Raw genomic sequence first — 17,100 nt, 5'->3', positions numbered from 1 at the left:
ATGCATTCATAAAATAATCGATACCATACCATACAAAACATTTTTATTTTATTCAACGTTAGCAGCGAATCCCATTGAATATTGTAGTGCATTCTTGATTCTGTAAAAAAAATAACATGTTTAACTTTTTGATGACAATAATTAAAATAGGTACTAATATAATAGTACTTTCCTAATAAATTCTTCTCCTATTTCAGGTTCAGTTAATAAGCGATCACGCTCAGCTAGCATCTTGTTCCGTCGTTCTATAGAGGTCTTCAGTCTATCATCATTCAGTACGGGTTCTTGATTAATTTCATAGTTTTTCGCACACGGTCCAATATCATTGCAAGTGGGCCTAATCAGTAACGCCCAAATGTCGCATTTGTCTGCGATGCCTTGAATTGCCTCAAGTAATTTAGATCTTTTGTTCCACACTGCAGTTACGCCATCACACTATAAAACGCATTTTTAGGAAAATATAGTGAACTATTTGCATTAATTGTTAAGAGAACTTCTACTCAATTCTTGTGCCCTAGAACTTAAACTTAAACTCTAAATATAAATGACTCGGTAAATAGGGCACGTGAAGTTTATTTACAACAAATTGTTTCTAGATAATACTTACAGATGAGTTTCGAAGTTCATCTAATTCTTTACAACTGCTGTAAAGTTGATCGGCGAGGGCGTTTCGCCGTGTCTTTTCTACTTCTAAACGAGCCGACAATTTATCAGTTGTTTCAGTCAGACTTACATACTCTTTTGAAAGTTGTCCTAACTGAGATGTGGAGTCGCGAATTGCTCGGTGGAGAGACATAAGGGCATTGTTCACTGTTGGATTTAAAATAGTTATTACCCAACAAAAAACAAAAAAAAATATCAAATCATAAAGTGAACTTACATTCACGTTTTTCTCTGAGTTTGATCTCATTGTTTTGTTCTTGAAGTTTAATTTTTTCGAGAGTTTGCCCCACTGAATTATCCATGACGTAAATATTATTCGATTAGGTGTAGAATTTGGGAAATTGAATGGCGCCAATGCTTTTGTGTTAGACCCAGACGACCCAGACGGCGCGTGTCATGAATGAATGTTTTTTTTTTAATTTGTGTTGTAAGTATTAATTAGTTGCAGTCAATTGCAATCTAGTAACATATATTTTTGTAATTTAACAATATTATTTATCCGTTTAACGGAATGGCATGGTATTGAGGTAAATCGGTTACCTTGGAAATATTACAAGCAACTTTTTATTTACATGTTGATACAATATTTTTAAGGTGACATCCTAAATCAAAATATCAGACAGATAGAAAGTTAGAAATACATTATATATCCAGGATGGAAAACCCTGATGCAAACGGTTTTGTCAATATCAACTGGCCTAGTAAAAATATACCACACGGTGGTATTTTTCACACTCGTGTCGCAGAACCAACGGAAAACCAACGTCTTCTATTAAAAGGTATTACCCATTATGGTTCGAGTTAGGCAATCTTTATACCAAAGTTGTTTATTTAGTCATCACATCCATAAATCCGTTAATTTATCTTTAAATAACTTAAGAGTTTAATGACCTACCTTTAAAATTCGTTTTCCTTTTCGTGTTTGTTTAGTACAGGTAGAAGAATCTAAACTTACTATCGCTCAGCGTCAAAAAGCTGCCCTAAAGCTGCGTGAAGATGAAAGAAGAGCGGAAGAACAACCACAAGTTCGGATGCCAATCATGGTCCGTCCGCGCACATCCCGCAGGCGATCGTTGTCCGCAATTCGGGAATCAGGCATATACGATATGGACAAGTAAGTCACTCACCGCGAGTTATTAAGATCGTCAATTTTATAATATTTATTTATTTTTATTTGGGAAACAATAGATACATTGACATTGACGGGGAGGAGACATCACATCTTCACAACCATAACGCGCGCAACATCAAGTAATAACATCAAAAATACATTATATTTATAGGTATCGACCATTAAAACGCGGTGAAGATAGAGAGAAAATGAAAGAAAAACTCGCAAACACTATGGCATATGGGGACAATCAGGAACAAACCGTACAAGTTGTTACTACTGTCCCTAAAAAGCAAGCACCGAAGCTACCATCTACAAAAGAAGTTTGGCATGACTGTAAGGACTTAGCTATTCATATATCAAACATACTGCCTTTAATTCCATTTGAATATTTAAAGCTAACCGTCGCCCAAAATTCTGTCCAAATGGCGGCTATTTCTGCTTGTACTACTTATTGTACCTCCGTTTTTGTTATAAGCCTCATTTTTATTCTACAAGTCCATGTTCTATTCTGCCCGCTATATGCGATGTAAGCCTTGAATACTTAATTAGTTGTGGTGGTGGTTTTTCAGTGGTAACTCAAATTCGCGAGCGAACCGAATGGCTTGCGGAAATGGAGTATTTGGGGCAAGCGGGCCCACATCGGGATATTATAAAAGATCAAATAGCGGAAAGGATGCGGGCTTTAGACGCTTTGGGTATCGACAGTGAATGTTCCACTCCCAAGTCTAGTGCTTCAGGGTTTAGTACGAGAAGAAGTCGAGAAGATGTGCCGTTACGCCAACCCATACCAGGTATTTATATTTTTTAAACTGTTTATATGTTTCGCTTTCAATTTTAAATGCTACGATTAAGGCATAAAAATAGCATTGCTGTCGCATAGGTTCCTTAACAGCTGTTACTATTAGTTTCAGCTACTTCGACTAAATCAAATGGGAGTAAAGGAAAGCGTAGTGTTCGAGGAACGACGAGAGCCCAAAAGAAAGAAGAAAATGTTGCCAGCTACACGCAATTGTCGCCTTTACAGTATTCGCCAAGACGTCGCGTTTAAGCTGAAATTTGAACCCTCATCCTATACACTCAAAGTTCAGACTTATTGTTCAAATGATAGGGTAGACTCTTTTGTATCTATGAAAATAAAATTTGATAAAAAGTATTCTTCTGCAGAGGGCCTACCACGACGTCTTACAAATATTATTCGTAGTAGCGTGACAGCCCAATACACAGCGCCGAGAGGCATCTGTTTTGCACACCTAGACCCGGAGTAATATAGCTTTAAGAAGCGGCTGTAGGCCCCTGGATGTAAAATATTGAAATCTAAAATCAGAGAAATACTAATGGTCCTAGGGTAATTAATTGGTTGTTGCTTATTATGTATACTGAAACATTTATATGCTGCTTACCAAAATGCACGTTAACAACGAAAATAGTGAAATTTCAGTGATTCTTGTCTCCAATACCACATTACTGATTCTTCTTTAAAACACGCAATATTATTTTTACGAACATTAATTTTAGCTCAATTGTGAGCTACAATGAAAATATTTATTACAGAACTTGTTTTCTTTAATGACACTTTAAAAAAAAAATCTTTAAGTTTTATTAGACACTTTACTCAACAGATACATTTAAAAACATTAAATTATACTTCGTACAACACACCTCTAATTACATACACGATTAATACATAAAATGTTGCATACACATAAAATTATTGGAACAGTACTGGAAAGTTTTTGCTCTAACATTAATTTAATCACTATCACTATCAATCACTAATGATTTTGGTCTGGGCAATTTCGATCTGGGTTCTTTACTGCTATCAGACTTCCGCTTTTTATTGTCCTTATTCTCAACAGTCTCTGTAGGATTTTCATCAGTTTCATCCATATCCATAAATTCCACATCCATATCAGGAGGTGTATCCAGATCAAAACTAAAGTATTTTCTAACAGGCATTTTAAAGACATCATTATCATCTTTTATCTTAGCCATGTGAACTCCAGTTTTTATATAACTAATAGTAGAATATGCTGTGTAATGAAATTGTTCATTCAAGCACTTTTTAACTAGTAAATAGGCAATGATATCTTCTCCAAGGGATCTTGAGATGTTTGGTGCTTTTCCAGAATGCCTTAAATTAGTTGGACCTTTTAAAAACCAGGCATCAAGCAATTTCTGAGCTGTCAGCTTGACATCTTCAGATTCGGCAATGGCAGCAACCTCAGATATTGTTTTACAGTGTGGTTTCAGGTCAATTTCTCTAACAATGCTCTCTGGGTTGCAGCAGACATCACACATTTGCCTACAGTCAGTACTACCCCAATTTTCATCAAAGTGTTCAGCTATCACCTTCCTTCTGCATAAGGAACCATTTAAACAGTACTTCACCATACCATAAAGGTGTTTTAGTGTTGCAGCAACAGAAAAGACCATTGTGCTGACTTTGAAAATATCTTGCATTCTGTACAGAATCACACATTCTGCTCTTAGACCATCCCGGCCAGCCCTGCCACTTTCTTGATAGTAATTCTCCATTGATTTGCTAATGCTGTGATGTATCACAAACCTAACATCTGGCTTGTCTATCCCCATACCAAAGGCCACTGTAGCCACAATAGCTTGGTAGCGATTATCATGCCATTTCAGATGTACTTCTGATCGGGTGGCAGCTTCTAGATTGGCATGATAGCATCCCACTTTCAATCCTCTTTTCCGTAATTTTTCTGCAATATCTTCTGCATCTTTTATGCTGTGGGCATATATAATTCCACTTTGACCTTTATACCTTCCTTTGAGTAATTTTTCTAGTATTAACATACACTCATCCTGAGATGTGGGCTTCTCCATTATTTTGTAGAATAAATTGGGTCTATTAAAGGTTGATTTAATAACCAAACAGCCTAAAATATTCAATATTTTCTGAACATCTACTAGTACATTCACTGTAGCAGTAGCAGTGAGACCCAAAATAGGTACCCCTTTGAACATGTCAGATAACACCCCTAGGAATTTAAAATCAGGTCTAAAATCATGGCCCCAGGTAGAACAGCAGTGTACTTCATCAATAGCTATTCTTTGTAGTCTGCCTTCTTCATGACATTTTTGTAAATTAGCCATGAATCTCTTACTTTTTGCTAGTCTCTCTGGAGTTACATACAGTAATTTCATATCTGATTGACTGTCTTTTAATGCATTTAATATTTCTGTGGTCTCTTGTTTGGGGCTCGTGCTTGACAATAACTTTGCTGGTATGTTCTTTTTAGTCAGGGACCTCACTTGGTCCTCCATCAAAGAGACCAGTGGTGAGATTACTAAAGTTATTCCTGGTTTTACAAGAGCTGGTAATTGATAGCATAAACTTTTCCCTGCACCTGTTGGCATGACTACAATGGCATGCTGGCCAGATAAAGTACAATTAATTGCAGCAAGTTGTTTGGGTCTAAAGCTTGTAATGTGAAAAACATCATTCAAAATCTTGAGTACGTCTTCAGACCATTCGTACGTAGTTCCGGCCCAATCTAAATGAGATAATTTGTCAGACCTTATTTTATTTATACAATTTTTCAAAGTTGTCTTTCTTTTTATAAGATCGCGTTGATCAAGCCTCAACTTGCTTATAACAGCTTCAATCCTATCGATCTCCTTGTCTATCTTCAGTAAATCCCTCTCAATTTCTTCCATACTTGCCATTTTTACAATACAAGTTAAACTTGTAGCTGGTTTTTACAAGTAATTTGAGGTTGATTCGTTTTTGTTACCCTTTTTCAGCTAATAGTTAATTGTTACAAAAACCATTAGTGTGGTAGGTACACGTTAGTCGATAATTTCATCATTTCCTACAATATTCATAAAATTTAATTCAATTAAATTATACACATTCTCAGTTCTCACACGATCACAACAAAAGGCATTGATCGATTTGCCTTACAAGTTACGTTACGTCAAACCATTAACCTCCGTGAACCGTCAATCAAAGAACAGTGTTGTCAAAAGTTGTTAAAACCACCCAAATCCACAGTGCAGAGTATTGAGTAATGCACCATCCCATCCTGCTTTCATATTATAAGTGCGCTCTGATTCATAATAAATTATGTTTTTCAACAAGCTTATTTATTTAACAGTTTTATTAGAGACTTCCTTTTCTCAACTCCATTACAGTTTAGGAAGCGATCAGTAACACACGCAGGGTTTAATATTTGTTAGCCAATTTCGTTAAAGACGTGACTTTATTTATATTTACACAATTTTAATGAGTCTGATAATGAAGAATAGATTATTTTGTAAGCAATGTGGTTTCAAGTGTTAAGCTTGTCGACAATGTAAGTTAATTAATTTTAATGATTATCTTAAAAATATCAGTTTATTACTTTTGGCTCAGAATATATATTATTCACATAAATAATAATTATTATGAAATAAACGATGTTTCTTTCTATTAGTCTATATTGCTGTAGTGCCGAAATAGCTGTCCTCATTCTTGCTAGAGGAGGCTCTAAGGGACTTCGACTAAAAAACTTAAGGAAGGTTGGCGGTACTAGTTTATTAAGTCGTACAATTCATTCGGCCAAGGCTGCTGGATTACACGATATCACTGTGTCGACTGATCATCCATTAATAGCTCTTGAAGCTGTGAAAGGTTTGTTAATTTTTTCTTTATCTATTTGGGTATCAAATTCTATTGATTAAGTAAAACATGGATCATCTATTTAACTAGGTACTCGGTACTATATTGTTAAGAAAATCTTCAGCCCTTGAGATAAATATTTAATTAAATACTTTTTCCTAGATAATGTTACCGAATTTCGTCGCAGTTTTGCCACCGCTACAGATTGGGCACCTTCAATATGGGGCGCATTAGAATTTTTAGAGGCCAAACCTAACGTTACTGTTCTTATATTGATGCAAACAACTTCGCCGTTCACTCAACCAGCAGATATAAGGAGCGCTGTGGAAAAATTGAACAATCCAGTTCCATTCGACTGTGTTTTTTCCGTAACTAGGCGAGTAGTTTTTTGACCTTATTTACAACTACTTTTATTATAATTACCAACAGTTTTGTTCATTAAAGGTCTATCTATATTTAAGGTAAATCTTACAAATATTTGTATACTTTACAGTTTTACGTTGTACTAAAATCAATAACATTTTGTTTTAGAAGTAATAAACTTCGTTGGCGTCTTATAAAAGGCAAATTGCATCCTGCCAACTTCCAAGTTAAAAATCGAGTTCGTAGGCAAGATTGGGATGGTGAGTTTTTGGAAACTGGAGCGTTTTATATAACCAGAAGGTGGCTTCTTGAAAATGGTCAATTCCAAAATTATAAGTAAGTTATTAATTTAGTCTTTGAACTTCTAAGAAAGCGTTGTAGCAAAGACTGGAACGAGAACCATAATAGCTGGCTGGAGATTAGAGAGAGAGAGTTTGAGAAAATTAGTAGAATATATTATAATGTCTTTAGAGAAAATAGATTGATTTGACTTGATATTTTTTTTACCATATATATAGTTTTATTTGACTTGATTTGATAAATTTGATTTGATTTGAGCTCTAGCTTGACATTAAAAAGTTGTGACATTTATCAAGCTGTCATGTCATGTCTCAAATCTGTCAGTGTCAAGTGCTCAAGCATACTTATTTTGAGTGCTGAATTTGGAAATTTACAACAATATTACGAGGTGACTATTATTATATTTTAGTAAATACAATGTTTTCATGATTACAGTTGCACAGTGCAAGAGGTTAGTGGTATTCAAAGCTTGGAAGTGGATACACTAGAAGATCTACGTCTAGCTAATACTCTACTTAATGCTAACTTAGGTTTTTAAGGCTAAGATTAGATCGTGCTTTATAGGAAAAGTAATCAAGGTACGTAGCTCTTGGCTTGTTTAAATCATATATTTTTATTTTAACAATAAAGAAACTCTACGCTACTTGTTTATATATATTTTTTGTAAAAGAAAGTTCTGTTTTGACATCCAAGTTTTGCCACAACAACACTTATTTTATTTATATATTTATTAAACTATTTTATTTTATTTATATATTTTTAAAACCCCACTAAACTGTTTGCACTGGAATATGAAACTTCCTATATTATTTTTAATACTAGTCTGTTTTTGTAACTTGTTATGAAAATATGTTGACACAAATATGAACACACAAGATACAAGAAGAAAACAAATACAATTTGTAAAGATGTATCAATTGGCAACGCTGCTTATTATTTTTATCATTTTTTTTTAACATATTCTTTATTTAAATGAAGAATAACTGACCTACATAATTAGTATCCAATTATAACTTTGTTATCTAATAGCACACAGAATAAATCACTTAAAAAAAACAATTTTAAACATTGCATTCTAAAATATGCCAGCATCATTGCTGGGAGATGGGAATGTGCAACAAGGCTTCTAGCATTGTCACATTAAATGACCATGCTAAACCTCTAGGTCAGGTTTATAAATCAGCATTTTTATCATAACACATCTAATATGATAAGTGAGGAAAAATTCTTTAAAACCAATCTGACAGTTTTGTTGGTAACCAGACTGGCAATTTTGCAGGAACACTGATATTACTCTTATCTCCTGCATTATGTGGCACTGGTGTTTTGATAATAGTTTTATATTTATCTCATAAAAATTATAATAAAATTGTATAACAATCGTATGTGAGGCTTAAATGGCATGATGAGCTTAAAATTAAAAATGGAAAGAATAGAGAGAGGCCAGTAGGGTCAACATAGGGCTTATAATAATTAAAAAATAATAAAAATAGTAATAATTGTTGATGCAAAAATGCATATTTATGGATGAAATATCTGTAAAAGTGAGTAATGTTCTAAAGTAAGTTTTATATTTTTCAGTATTATGTCAAGTATCACAGAAATAGTAACATTTGAAGATTTAGAAGCAACGGATGTAATAAGTGTGGAACTAATACCAGAGAGAAAAGGGCTGATTTTGAAGCATTGTGAATACTATGTGAGCTCAAGACGACACGGTACAACAGTCTCGCGACGATATAATGATTTTGTGCAGCTTTATGATGTTTTGTATGCAAAATATCCATACAGGTAAATTATATGAATAAAAAAATTCAGATTCATCTACAAAATTGATGATAAGAACAATTTATTTCACTCCAATTGTGACTCCTACAAAGATTATACAAAAATCCCCAATCTCGCTAATATTCTAAATGTGGAAGCATGGAAGTGTGTTTGTAACCTCTTCACACCTGATTTTCTGGGTCGATTTTGGTATGGAGATAGGTGCCACCTTGGACTGACTTATATGCTATTCTTATCTGACTTCAATCAATATCAATCTATTAAGCTTTCATAGAGTATTGAAATAAATTGTATGAGTGATTTTAGGCCATATGATTTGTCAAAAACTATAGCTGTGTCATCGTTTCTTCCAGAGCCATATGCCGATTACCACCAAAGCGCGTAGTGGTCGGTGGAGGCAGCTCCCGGTTCCTGCTTCGCCGGCGCGCAGCCCTACAGCGATGGCTGACGTTAGTCGCTCGACACCCAGTACTGGCCCATGATGCCGACCTCAGAGTATTCCTATGCGAGAGCAATGTCAGACTCGAGAAGCCCAAACATGATGAATTTGTTCTTGCTGGTACACAGGAGGACACCCCGGTAAGTTTTCTCAGGACTAGATATGTCTAAGTAAAAATGTAAGCAGTATAACCAAGCTTTATTTTACATGCTTTCATATCTCAGGAAAATGTAATGTAAGTAAATAAGGTTAAAGTAGCACAATTTATTTCTGTTAGCGCTATGCCAAAGTATTAAGGTTCACATTTGCAGTTTCTTAAATTACCAGTGCATTGTTGTATGTTGTATAATATGTATGTAGTTAGTATAGTCTGCTTTACATAGCTTGTGATATTTGTAGAGTGATGTAACAATAGAAGAGATGCAAGCCGCGTTCATAAGCGAGCAGGAACAGCTGCGACTGGCGCACCTTGGCCTCGACAGACTCACACAGATCTTCGAGAAAGGTAAGTTGTCACAAGTGCTTAAGCATAAATAGTGCTTCCTGCAATGTGCCTGTGGCTTATTTTAGCATCATATTCTGTCACTTATCATTCTTTTGTGGTTAATCTGGATATGTGCGAAATCTGTTGTGACACTTATTCTTTAGCAAATGGCATTATTAAAATCTTTGTCCATCGTAACTATAATATAAGCTGATAATACTTATTTTGCATTCAGTGGAAAGCCGCAGTGGTGCTGAACGCGCGGACATTCGTGAGCTAGGAGCCGCTCTGAGTGCACTGGCGACTCCCGCCACGCCCGATGTTCCCCAATGGGTCAGCGTCACCCACTCTCTAGCCGCTGCCGCACAGTATGTACTAAACTTAATTTTACTATTTATGACTTACATGATACCCAGGATCGAACCTTGTGGGACGCAAGCTTCAGTGTGTAGATATGACCGTTTTGTTTATCGAAAACGGATAAAACTATATGTTATGCCGATATGGCTGTGGTAAATAATAGAAAATGAAGAAGTTGACGTAAAACTTAAATACTAATGATAGGCATGTCAGTGTCGCAAATGATAAAAGGCTTGCTGTCGATCCAATGAGATTCATTTTCAAATGTGTAGTTTATAGCTTGGTGGTCTAGTGGTTAGTCGTACAGACAGCTCCATCGGAGGTCTTGGGTTCGGTTCCTACTCAGGACATGTTTCCGTGATGAGCACGATCATTTGTTTCGTGTCTGAGTGTAATATCTCTATAATATGTATATATTTATTTAAAAAAATATTATTGTGTTTATCAGTTGTCTAGTACTCATAACACAAGCTTTGCTCAGTTTAAGGCTAGATGGCATAGTGTGTAAGATGTCGAAATATATTATGATTTGTCCTATAAGGCTGGCGTGCGCTGTGGGTCCAGCTGAGGAGGAGGACGAGGAGTGTTCGGGCGGGCTGGTGGGGCTGGCGGGGCTGGCCGCGGCGGGCTACCGCGCGCTGTGCGGGCGGCTGTCGCGCGGGCTGCACGCCGAGCGCGCCGCCGCCGCCGCCGCCGCGCCGCACGCCCCGCAGGCGCGCCCGCTGCGGGACCGACACCGGTACGCGCTCAGGGCCGCGCTGCAGGTCAGTAGTAGTGGCGGAGGGTAGTACTGGCCGCGGCGGGCTACCGCGCGCTGTGCGGGCGGCTGTCGCGCGGGCTGCACGCCGAGCGCGCCGCCGCCGCCGCCGCCGCGCCGCACGCCCCGCAGGCGCGCCCGCTGCGGGACCGACACCGGTACGCGCTCAGGGCCGCGCTGCAGGTCAGTAGTAGTGCCGGAGGGTAGTGCTGGCCGCGGCGGGCTACCGCGCGCTGTGCGGGCGGCTGTCGCGCGGGCTGCTATAATACCCATAACCTACTAATAGAATACGGGGACCGAACATATGTATTGAATAATAATAATAATAATTCTATCCTATATACTTCAGCCTGTATACCAAGTACTACTGGGCACAGGCCCCTTCCCCTAGTGGGAAGGTTGAGCAATTTATCACCAAGGTAGCCTACTGCGGGTTGGTGATTTTAGATTCCCCAGTTTTTTTTAATTCAGCTTGCCAAATGCGGTATCTATTAGCGTAGTAGTTACCAAGCATGAATTTCATTGTATTTTGTTAAAACACTATGTCCCATACCAAAAAGAGATTTTCATTAGTCAATTCACTATTTAATCGTTCTTATATTTACTTTAATAACACCATCACCTGCAGGAGGGTGCAGTCGCCCGGGCATACGTAGTGCGTGCGCTACAGGCGTTGCCCGCACTGGCCGCTGCTCAGGCCACTGCGCACGCGCAACACGCCGAGCTCTGGCAGGACCTGCATCGCGCGCTCACACTCACACACGCGTAGTACAGCATAACACCTACAGACGACAAACTATGACCATAATAGTAGATACTGACCATGTTAATGTAAAAATAAGTGAAAGAAGTTAGCTCAATTATTATTTTCTATATTTCTCCACACTTTTTTGACGTAGGTAACTGTGAACAATAATATTTTCGACGCATAATGTCGAAGACGTATGAAATATCCGTTATTAGTTATAACTACATATATACTTATTTTGACTGTAATGAGGTAAAATGTTGCTAAAACTTTACCACTGGCAGCACACTAGAGTATATAAAAAGAAGATATAAATTGTATAATCTAAATTTACGATAAAATATATTAATTAATGTATTATTTACCGAGTAATGTTAGCCATTGACTATATTATATTAAGTTACGCATAAAATTTATTATATTTTTTATAGATATTAAGATGTAATCTCAAAATAAATAAAACATTCCACTAGTTTTACGCAAGGCGGAAATGTGCTCAAATATTATTTTATTTATAGGTACAATAAATTAGGCTTAGATTAAGGTGAGTTTTTAAACAAAATTTCGTGATGATGGATTTTATACCTATGTTGAAGTGGATAATAATATAGATTTATTAAAAATAGCTCGAATATTGGTTAGGTCGATTGTTAAGACTTTAACATTCTATTTTGTTACTAAATTCTGTACTTGTTATCTAAGAAATATACAATATTTTATTCTACACTTCTGTTATTTATTTACCTATAAAAGAAATTGTATTACGGTTGTGAATGTGCGCACTACAAGGTATATGTCGGGATATATTGTGTTAATCCTGGTTATAAAATATCTGTGTACCAAGTTTCATCCAAATCCGTTCAGTGGTTTTTGAGTGAAAGAGGAACAAACATTCATACATAAAAACATACTTATTACGTGCCGGATAGAATTTTTTTTTCGACATCGCAGTTAGTTAGTTTTAGTGCCTGTAACCTGGCCTGATTTCCCCCACAGCCAGAGGAAAAGCGCAGCATACTCCTTAAATGGAATTTTTTTATTTTGTTTTAAAATAACATACACTGATACACTGTACACTTAACAGAAGTTTCCTGTATCGTACCACACAAACGCCTGTCCTACAAGGGGATCGAACCCGCGACACTTCGTGCTCGGTGGGTTTTGCGTGCTGATCATTCGGATATTCGTGAAGACAAAACCTTGTGTGAGCAGTGAGTATGTAAGTTACTCTTTTATCTTCTTTACATCCTTTTTGTACCTATAACTTATTACATAGCCTTACGTTCCACACGCAGAAAGTTCTAGAAGTACCTACATCAGTACCATAGCTGTCGCAGGATAGCTTGTGAATTTATTGTTAGTCAATAGATAGAAACCTACCTAGATAAATGTTACATGTGAACCACAATATGATCAATAAACACAGGTATGCAATGAAAACAAATACCGATCGTTGTTCATACAATATTATTGTTTAAACTAAGGTATTTTATGTGCCGACCATGTCTTGATTTGTATGTTACAATAGATACTCACGCACACTTCTTTATTTTGGTGAAGATGATCTAAAATTCTCAAATAACGTAATTGTTTACAATATGGCCCTTACTAGAACAAGTGGTTGTGTAATCTAGTCATTATTAGACGAAACGTTTACAAACATATTCTATTGTGACTTTCGTCTTTGAGTCATCACGGCCAGATAGTTTTTTTCACTACGCTTTAGTATGAGACTGAACTCACTCACAGATGGAAGTGTTCATACTAGCGGTGTGGCTGTGTGTTGCCACCGCCGAACTCGCGCAGGACTTGGCGCACATCGAGGACTTCATTCAGCAGAAACGGTACCTACTCAAGAAGAAATATCGACCGATGTATCACATATCAGCACCGGTGGGCTGGCTCAACGATCCCAATGGATTCATATACTTCAAGCGGCAGTTCCACATATTCTACCAGTATCATCCGTACAATGGCGCATGGGGCCCGATACACTGGGGACATGTGATCAGTGACAACCTCGTCGACTGGGCTTTCTACCCGCCTGCGCTCGTGCCTAAGGACCACTACGACAAGCACGGCTGTCTCTCTGGCTCCGCAGTCATCCACAACAGTTATTTGACTCTGTTTTACACTGGACATGTGATGACCAACAACAAGACTCATCAAACCCAAAACGTTGCGATCAGCGCGGACGGTATTATCTTCCAAAAATATCTGTATAACCCAGTTGTACGTGAAGGACCTTACGGGAATCAAGACTTCAGAAATCCTAAAGTGTGGAGATTTAGAAACTCGTGGTACATGCTCATCGGAACATCGAATCTAAAGGAGGCATATTTACTCCTATATACATCTCCTGATTTGTTTAACTGGAAACTGAATGGCACTATAGCTAAATCATACGGAGACATGGGCCACATGTGGGAGAGTCCAGATTTCTTTGAAATGGATGGATTTAACGTTCTTATTTTATCAGTTCAAGGTATACAAGGCGACGGACATCGATTTAGAAATTTATATCAGACCGGTTATGTGGTCGGTAATTTTAATTATTTAAATGGACAATTCGAAGATTTAGAGATTTCAACAGCGACCTTCAATGAATTGGATTTTGGGCACGACTTCTATGCTGCGAAAACTATGCAGTCTCATGATGGCAGAAGATTGTTAGTGGCCTGGTTGGGAATGTGGGAGAGTGAGTTCGAGGAGTCAAACGACGGCTGGGCGAGTATGCTGACTTTAGTGAGGGAACTGAAACTCACATTCCAAGGTAGAATTCTGATGGTGCCTGTTAGGGAAATTGTTGAACTTCGGGCCGAAGTTTTAGAAGATGCGTGGTACAGCCCTGGAGAGGCGTTTTACGCGGGCTCGAGGGCGTTCGAGATGCTCGTTAACTCGAGCACGGTCATGTACGACGCCGCAATTGTTTTAGAGTGGAGCGGAGAGCGGCAGTACACGATAGCGTATTCATCAGACCGCGGCTTCGTGAGCGTGGACCGCGGAGGAGCCGACGGCATCAGGAGAGCTGACTGGAATCCCGTCAATCATATTCACTGGCGAATCTTCGTAGACTACAGTTCCATAGAAGTGTTCTGCGGTATGGGAGAAGTTGTGTTCTCAAGTCGTATCTATCCGAGGAAATCTATGCGCATTAGAATTGCTGGGGATACACAGTTACATGTGACACAATATCGGCTTAGACGCAGCGTCGGCTACGACAACAAACTACGAAAGCAATTGAAGAATCACGTAGTAAACAGGTATCATTAGAGCATGACACATTGAGAATGTTTATTTTGTAACAATTGCAGCGTACGCGAGATATTCCACGATCTAAGATCTCACTTAAACAATTGTATTTATTGGTCGTACATTTGAAAACCTTAGGCGTTTTGGCATACTGCTACTTGAAGTCAAGTGAACATCATGTGAAAAGTGTTAGGTGTATCTAGCCTTATTTTTTTATCAATGGACTTTTTTTTGGAAGAAAATTTTTGACTTGTGATTTTCGTAATTAGGAATTTAATTCGGTCGGTAGGTGAATAGATATAGGTTAAACACAACATTTTGTATAATTAGTTTGTATTGAATGAGTACCTTTTTATACAGATAAATAAATTAAGTTCACATATCTACTTATTTCCTGGCAACTGTGTTTTTCTTAATTATATTTAGTGTCTATTCCATTTACATATTTGGAAGCCGAGAAGGAGGGACGCTGAGTGAAGGCTCACACAGTAAATCTAAAACGAGACACAGTATAAAAGTGTACATAAAATTCACAGGTATTTCTCACGTCTTAAAGCGGGTAAATCCCACCGCCTCGCAATCCTCTCTACGTTATAGCAGTTTACTAGGTATGAGCAGTAAAAATCTTTGAAATCCCTCAGTTATTAAAATATTAAAAAAACATATCTTTACGTTTTTATGAGATAAACTGCTTTTAAGTTTAGCTCATGACGTAACGAATTCGTAAAAATTATGCACAGAAGTGACGTCACTCCTAAGTTGCATTCCCTGAATTTGATCAATTTAGGTTCGTAGGACAAAATAAAATACGTGTCCATTGCTATGCATTAAACTACAAGAAACTGAAAAATAAATTGTCACCTATTGTAGAAAAATAAATTTACAGTAGGTACCATAGAAATCTAAATAACAAGGTAATAGAAATGGCATACACCGCGGCGATCTATCGAAACGCATGTCGCCGGTGGGCGGGGCTTCAACACATTCATAGCAAATAACTACGCAATCACGCAAACATTAACATCGAGAAGACCAAGCAAACAACACTAGGCTGTACATCTATTGCAATAAGGTTGACTTTGTCGTTGTATGGATTCACTAACTCACACAGTCATTGCATTTTTTTGCGTTAGTCGTAGTGATTACGTAAACTACACTAGGGATTGACTACGGATATAATGAAAGACGAAATTATGAGTGACAATGTTTTTTGTTGTATTCTTCTATATTATGTACTTACAAAAAAAAAATTCGCTAATTGTCGGTTGACAAAAAAAAATATTATTAGGAAATACTTGGTAGGTAGGTTTGGTATATACCTACGGTGGTTTTTTAGTCGTCTTACAAAAGCAGCCCAGTTCATGTATCCAATGACTAGTAAACGTTCATAATAGAAAAATAGGTATTTATGAGATTTGGATAAATTTAAATTGCAATTTTTATTCAATGCTATGCTATAACGCAAGGCGTACTTTTTGAAACATTCAGTTGCGAGCGCGGTCCGAGCCGTAAAAAGGGAGGGGCGCGGGCGGCGGCGGGCGGCAAGTTATCAAGCATGCAACTAATTTCATAGTGTATATTCGGCCTAAGTTGTAGGGTACCAATTTCGTTTACCCGTGGTAGACATCCACTTGTCTTTTGTATTTATTTTAATCCTGTGGGAATCTGAAATAAAAATATATTCAATAATATGTTCACAAAAACAAACGACTATTAAAATTGTTACTTTTCGTATACAATGTTCATTTTAGATAATTTGTCCGCACTTAACCACATCACTATTTCCGACAGTTTTGTGCGGCCGTACCACTACAAATACGATCGCATTGATAAATATTATTTTTCGTTATACATTTCTCTTTTTACAACGGTGCATTTCTGTAAGTTTCCTACTGCAGAGGCAATGATTAGTAAAGAATGCAATTGTTGCAGGATGGTGCGATATAAATATGGTTTATAATGAAGGTTATGTTTTGAAATTTAATTTTGCAATAACAGCAATATTACTGCAATAATTCACTTACCGATAAAATGTTATCTATTTATTTATGTTATTACACGATGCAGATGAATTTCCGGCCTGAAAAAACCCCGCAAAACACCATTTTTAGTGGTTCTTGCTGTGACGACGTTCCGCGAGCGACTGAGCGTAAGTTCGCGCGCTGGTGTCGTCCAAGACACCAGTGTGGCGACAAGGTCACGCGGCGT

At 37.5% G+C, this 17,100-nt stretch overlaps 5 protein-coding genes across 6 annotated transcripts; 4 read left to right on the top strand and 1 right to left on the bottom strand.

Moving 5' to 3' along the window:
* Positions 1-35: 35 nt before the first annotated feature.
* Positions 36-5,706, bottom strand: LOC113508729 (ATP-dependent DNA helicase Q1-like). Its single transcript, XM_026891813.1, has 5 exons — positions 3,529-5,706; positions 881-973; positions 608-810; positions 173-435; positions 36-100 (listed from the first exon to the last, which is right to left on the bottom strand). Exons 1-5 carry the CDS (start codon positions 5,465-5,467, stop codon positions 49-51), a joined length of 2,550 nt encoding a protein of 849 aa, XP_026747614.1. The 5' UTR covers positions 5,468-5,706; the 3' UTR covers positions 36-48.
* LOC113492190 (UPF0193 protein EVG1 homolog) lies at positions 1,201-3,333 on the top strand. Its single transcript, XM_026869540.1, has 5 exons — positions 1,201-1,442; positions 1,594-1,777; positions 1,947-2,110; positions 2,347-2,568; positions 2,683-3,333. Exons 1-5 carry the CDS (start codon positions 1,319-1,321, stop codon positions 2,823-2,825), a joined length of 837 nt encoding a protein of 278 aa, XP_026725341.1. The 5' UTR covers positions 1,201-1,318; the 3' UTR covers positions 2,826-3,333.
* A 291-nt stretch (positions 5,707-5,997) lies between the features above and the next one.
* LOC113508728 (N-acylneuraminate cytidylyltransferase) lies at positions 5,998-7,617 on the top strand. Its single transcript, XM_026891812.1, has 5 exons — positions 5,998-6,096; positions 6,217-6,413; positions 6,564-6,777; positions 6,933-7,100; positions 7,479-7,617. Exons 1-5 carry the CDS (start codon positions 6,065-6,067, stop codon positions 7,600-7,602), a joined length of 735 nt encoding a protein of 244 aa, XP_026747613.1. The 5' UTR covers positions 5,998-6,064; the 3' UTR covers positions 7,603-7,617.
* Positions 7,342-12,366, top strand: LOC113492188 (sorting nexin-8-like). 2 transcript variants are annotated; one of them, XM_026869539.1, is made up of 7 exons: positions 7,342-7,452; positions 8,646-8,855; positions 9,206-9,431; positions 9,691-9,796; positions 10,011-10,143; positions 10,677-10,899; positions 11,521-12,366. In XM_026869539.1, the coding sequence occupies exons 2-7, from the start codon at positions 8,650-8,652 to the stop codon at positions 11,659-11,661; spliced, it is 1,035 nt and encodes a 344-aa protein (XP_026725340.1). In that variant the 5' UTR covers positions 7,342-7,452; positions 8,646-8,649; the 3' UTR covers positions 11,662-12,366. The 2 variants fall into 2 exon arrangements, with proteins under 2 accessions (XP_026725340.1, XP_026725339.1); XM_026869538.1 differs by having other exon boundaries at positions 7,344-7,642.
* A 144-nt stretch (positions 12,367-12,510) lies between these two features.
* On the top strand, positions 12,511-15,290 carry LOC113492187 (raffinose invertase-like). Its single transcript, XM_026869537.1, has one exon. It carries the CDS (start codon positions 13,390-13,392, stop codon positions 14,911-14,913), a length of 1,524 nt encoding a protein of 507 aa, XP_026725338.1. The 5' UTR covers positions 12,511-13,389; the 3' UTR covers positions 14,914-15,290.
* The last annotated feature ends 1,810 nt before the right edge of the window (positions 15,291-17,100 follow it).

Source organism: Trichoplusia ni, chromosome 3 (genome assembly GCF_003590095.1).
Source record: "Trichoplusia ni isolate ovarian cell line Hi5 chromosome 3, tn1, whole genome shotgun sequence".
Lineage (NCBI taxonomy): Eukaryota > Metazoa > Arthropoda > Insecta > Lepidoptera > Noctuidae > Trichoplusia > Trichoplusia ni.
The sequence above is the reverse complement of the archived record's forward strand: the minus strand, read 5'-3'. Positions and strand labels throughout refer to the sequence as shown.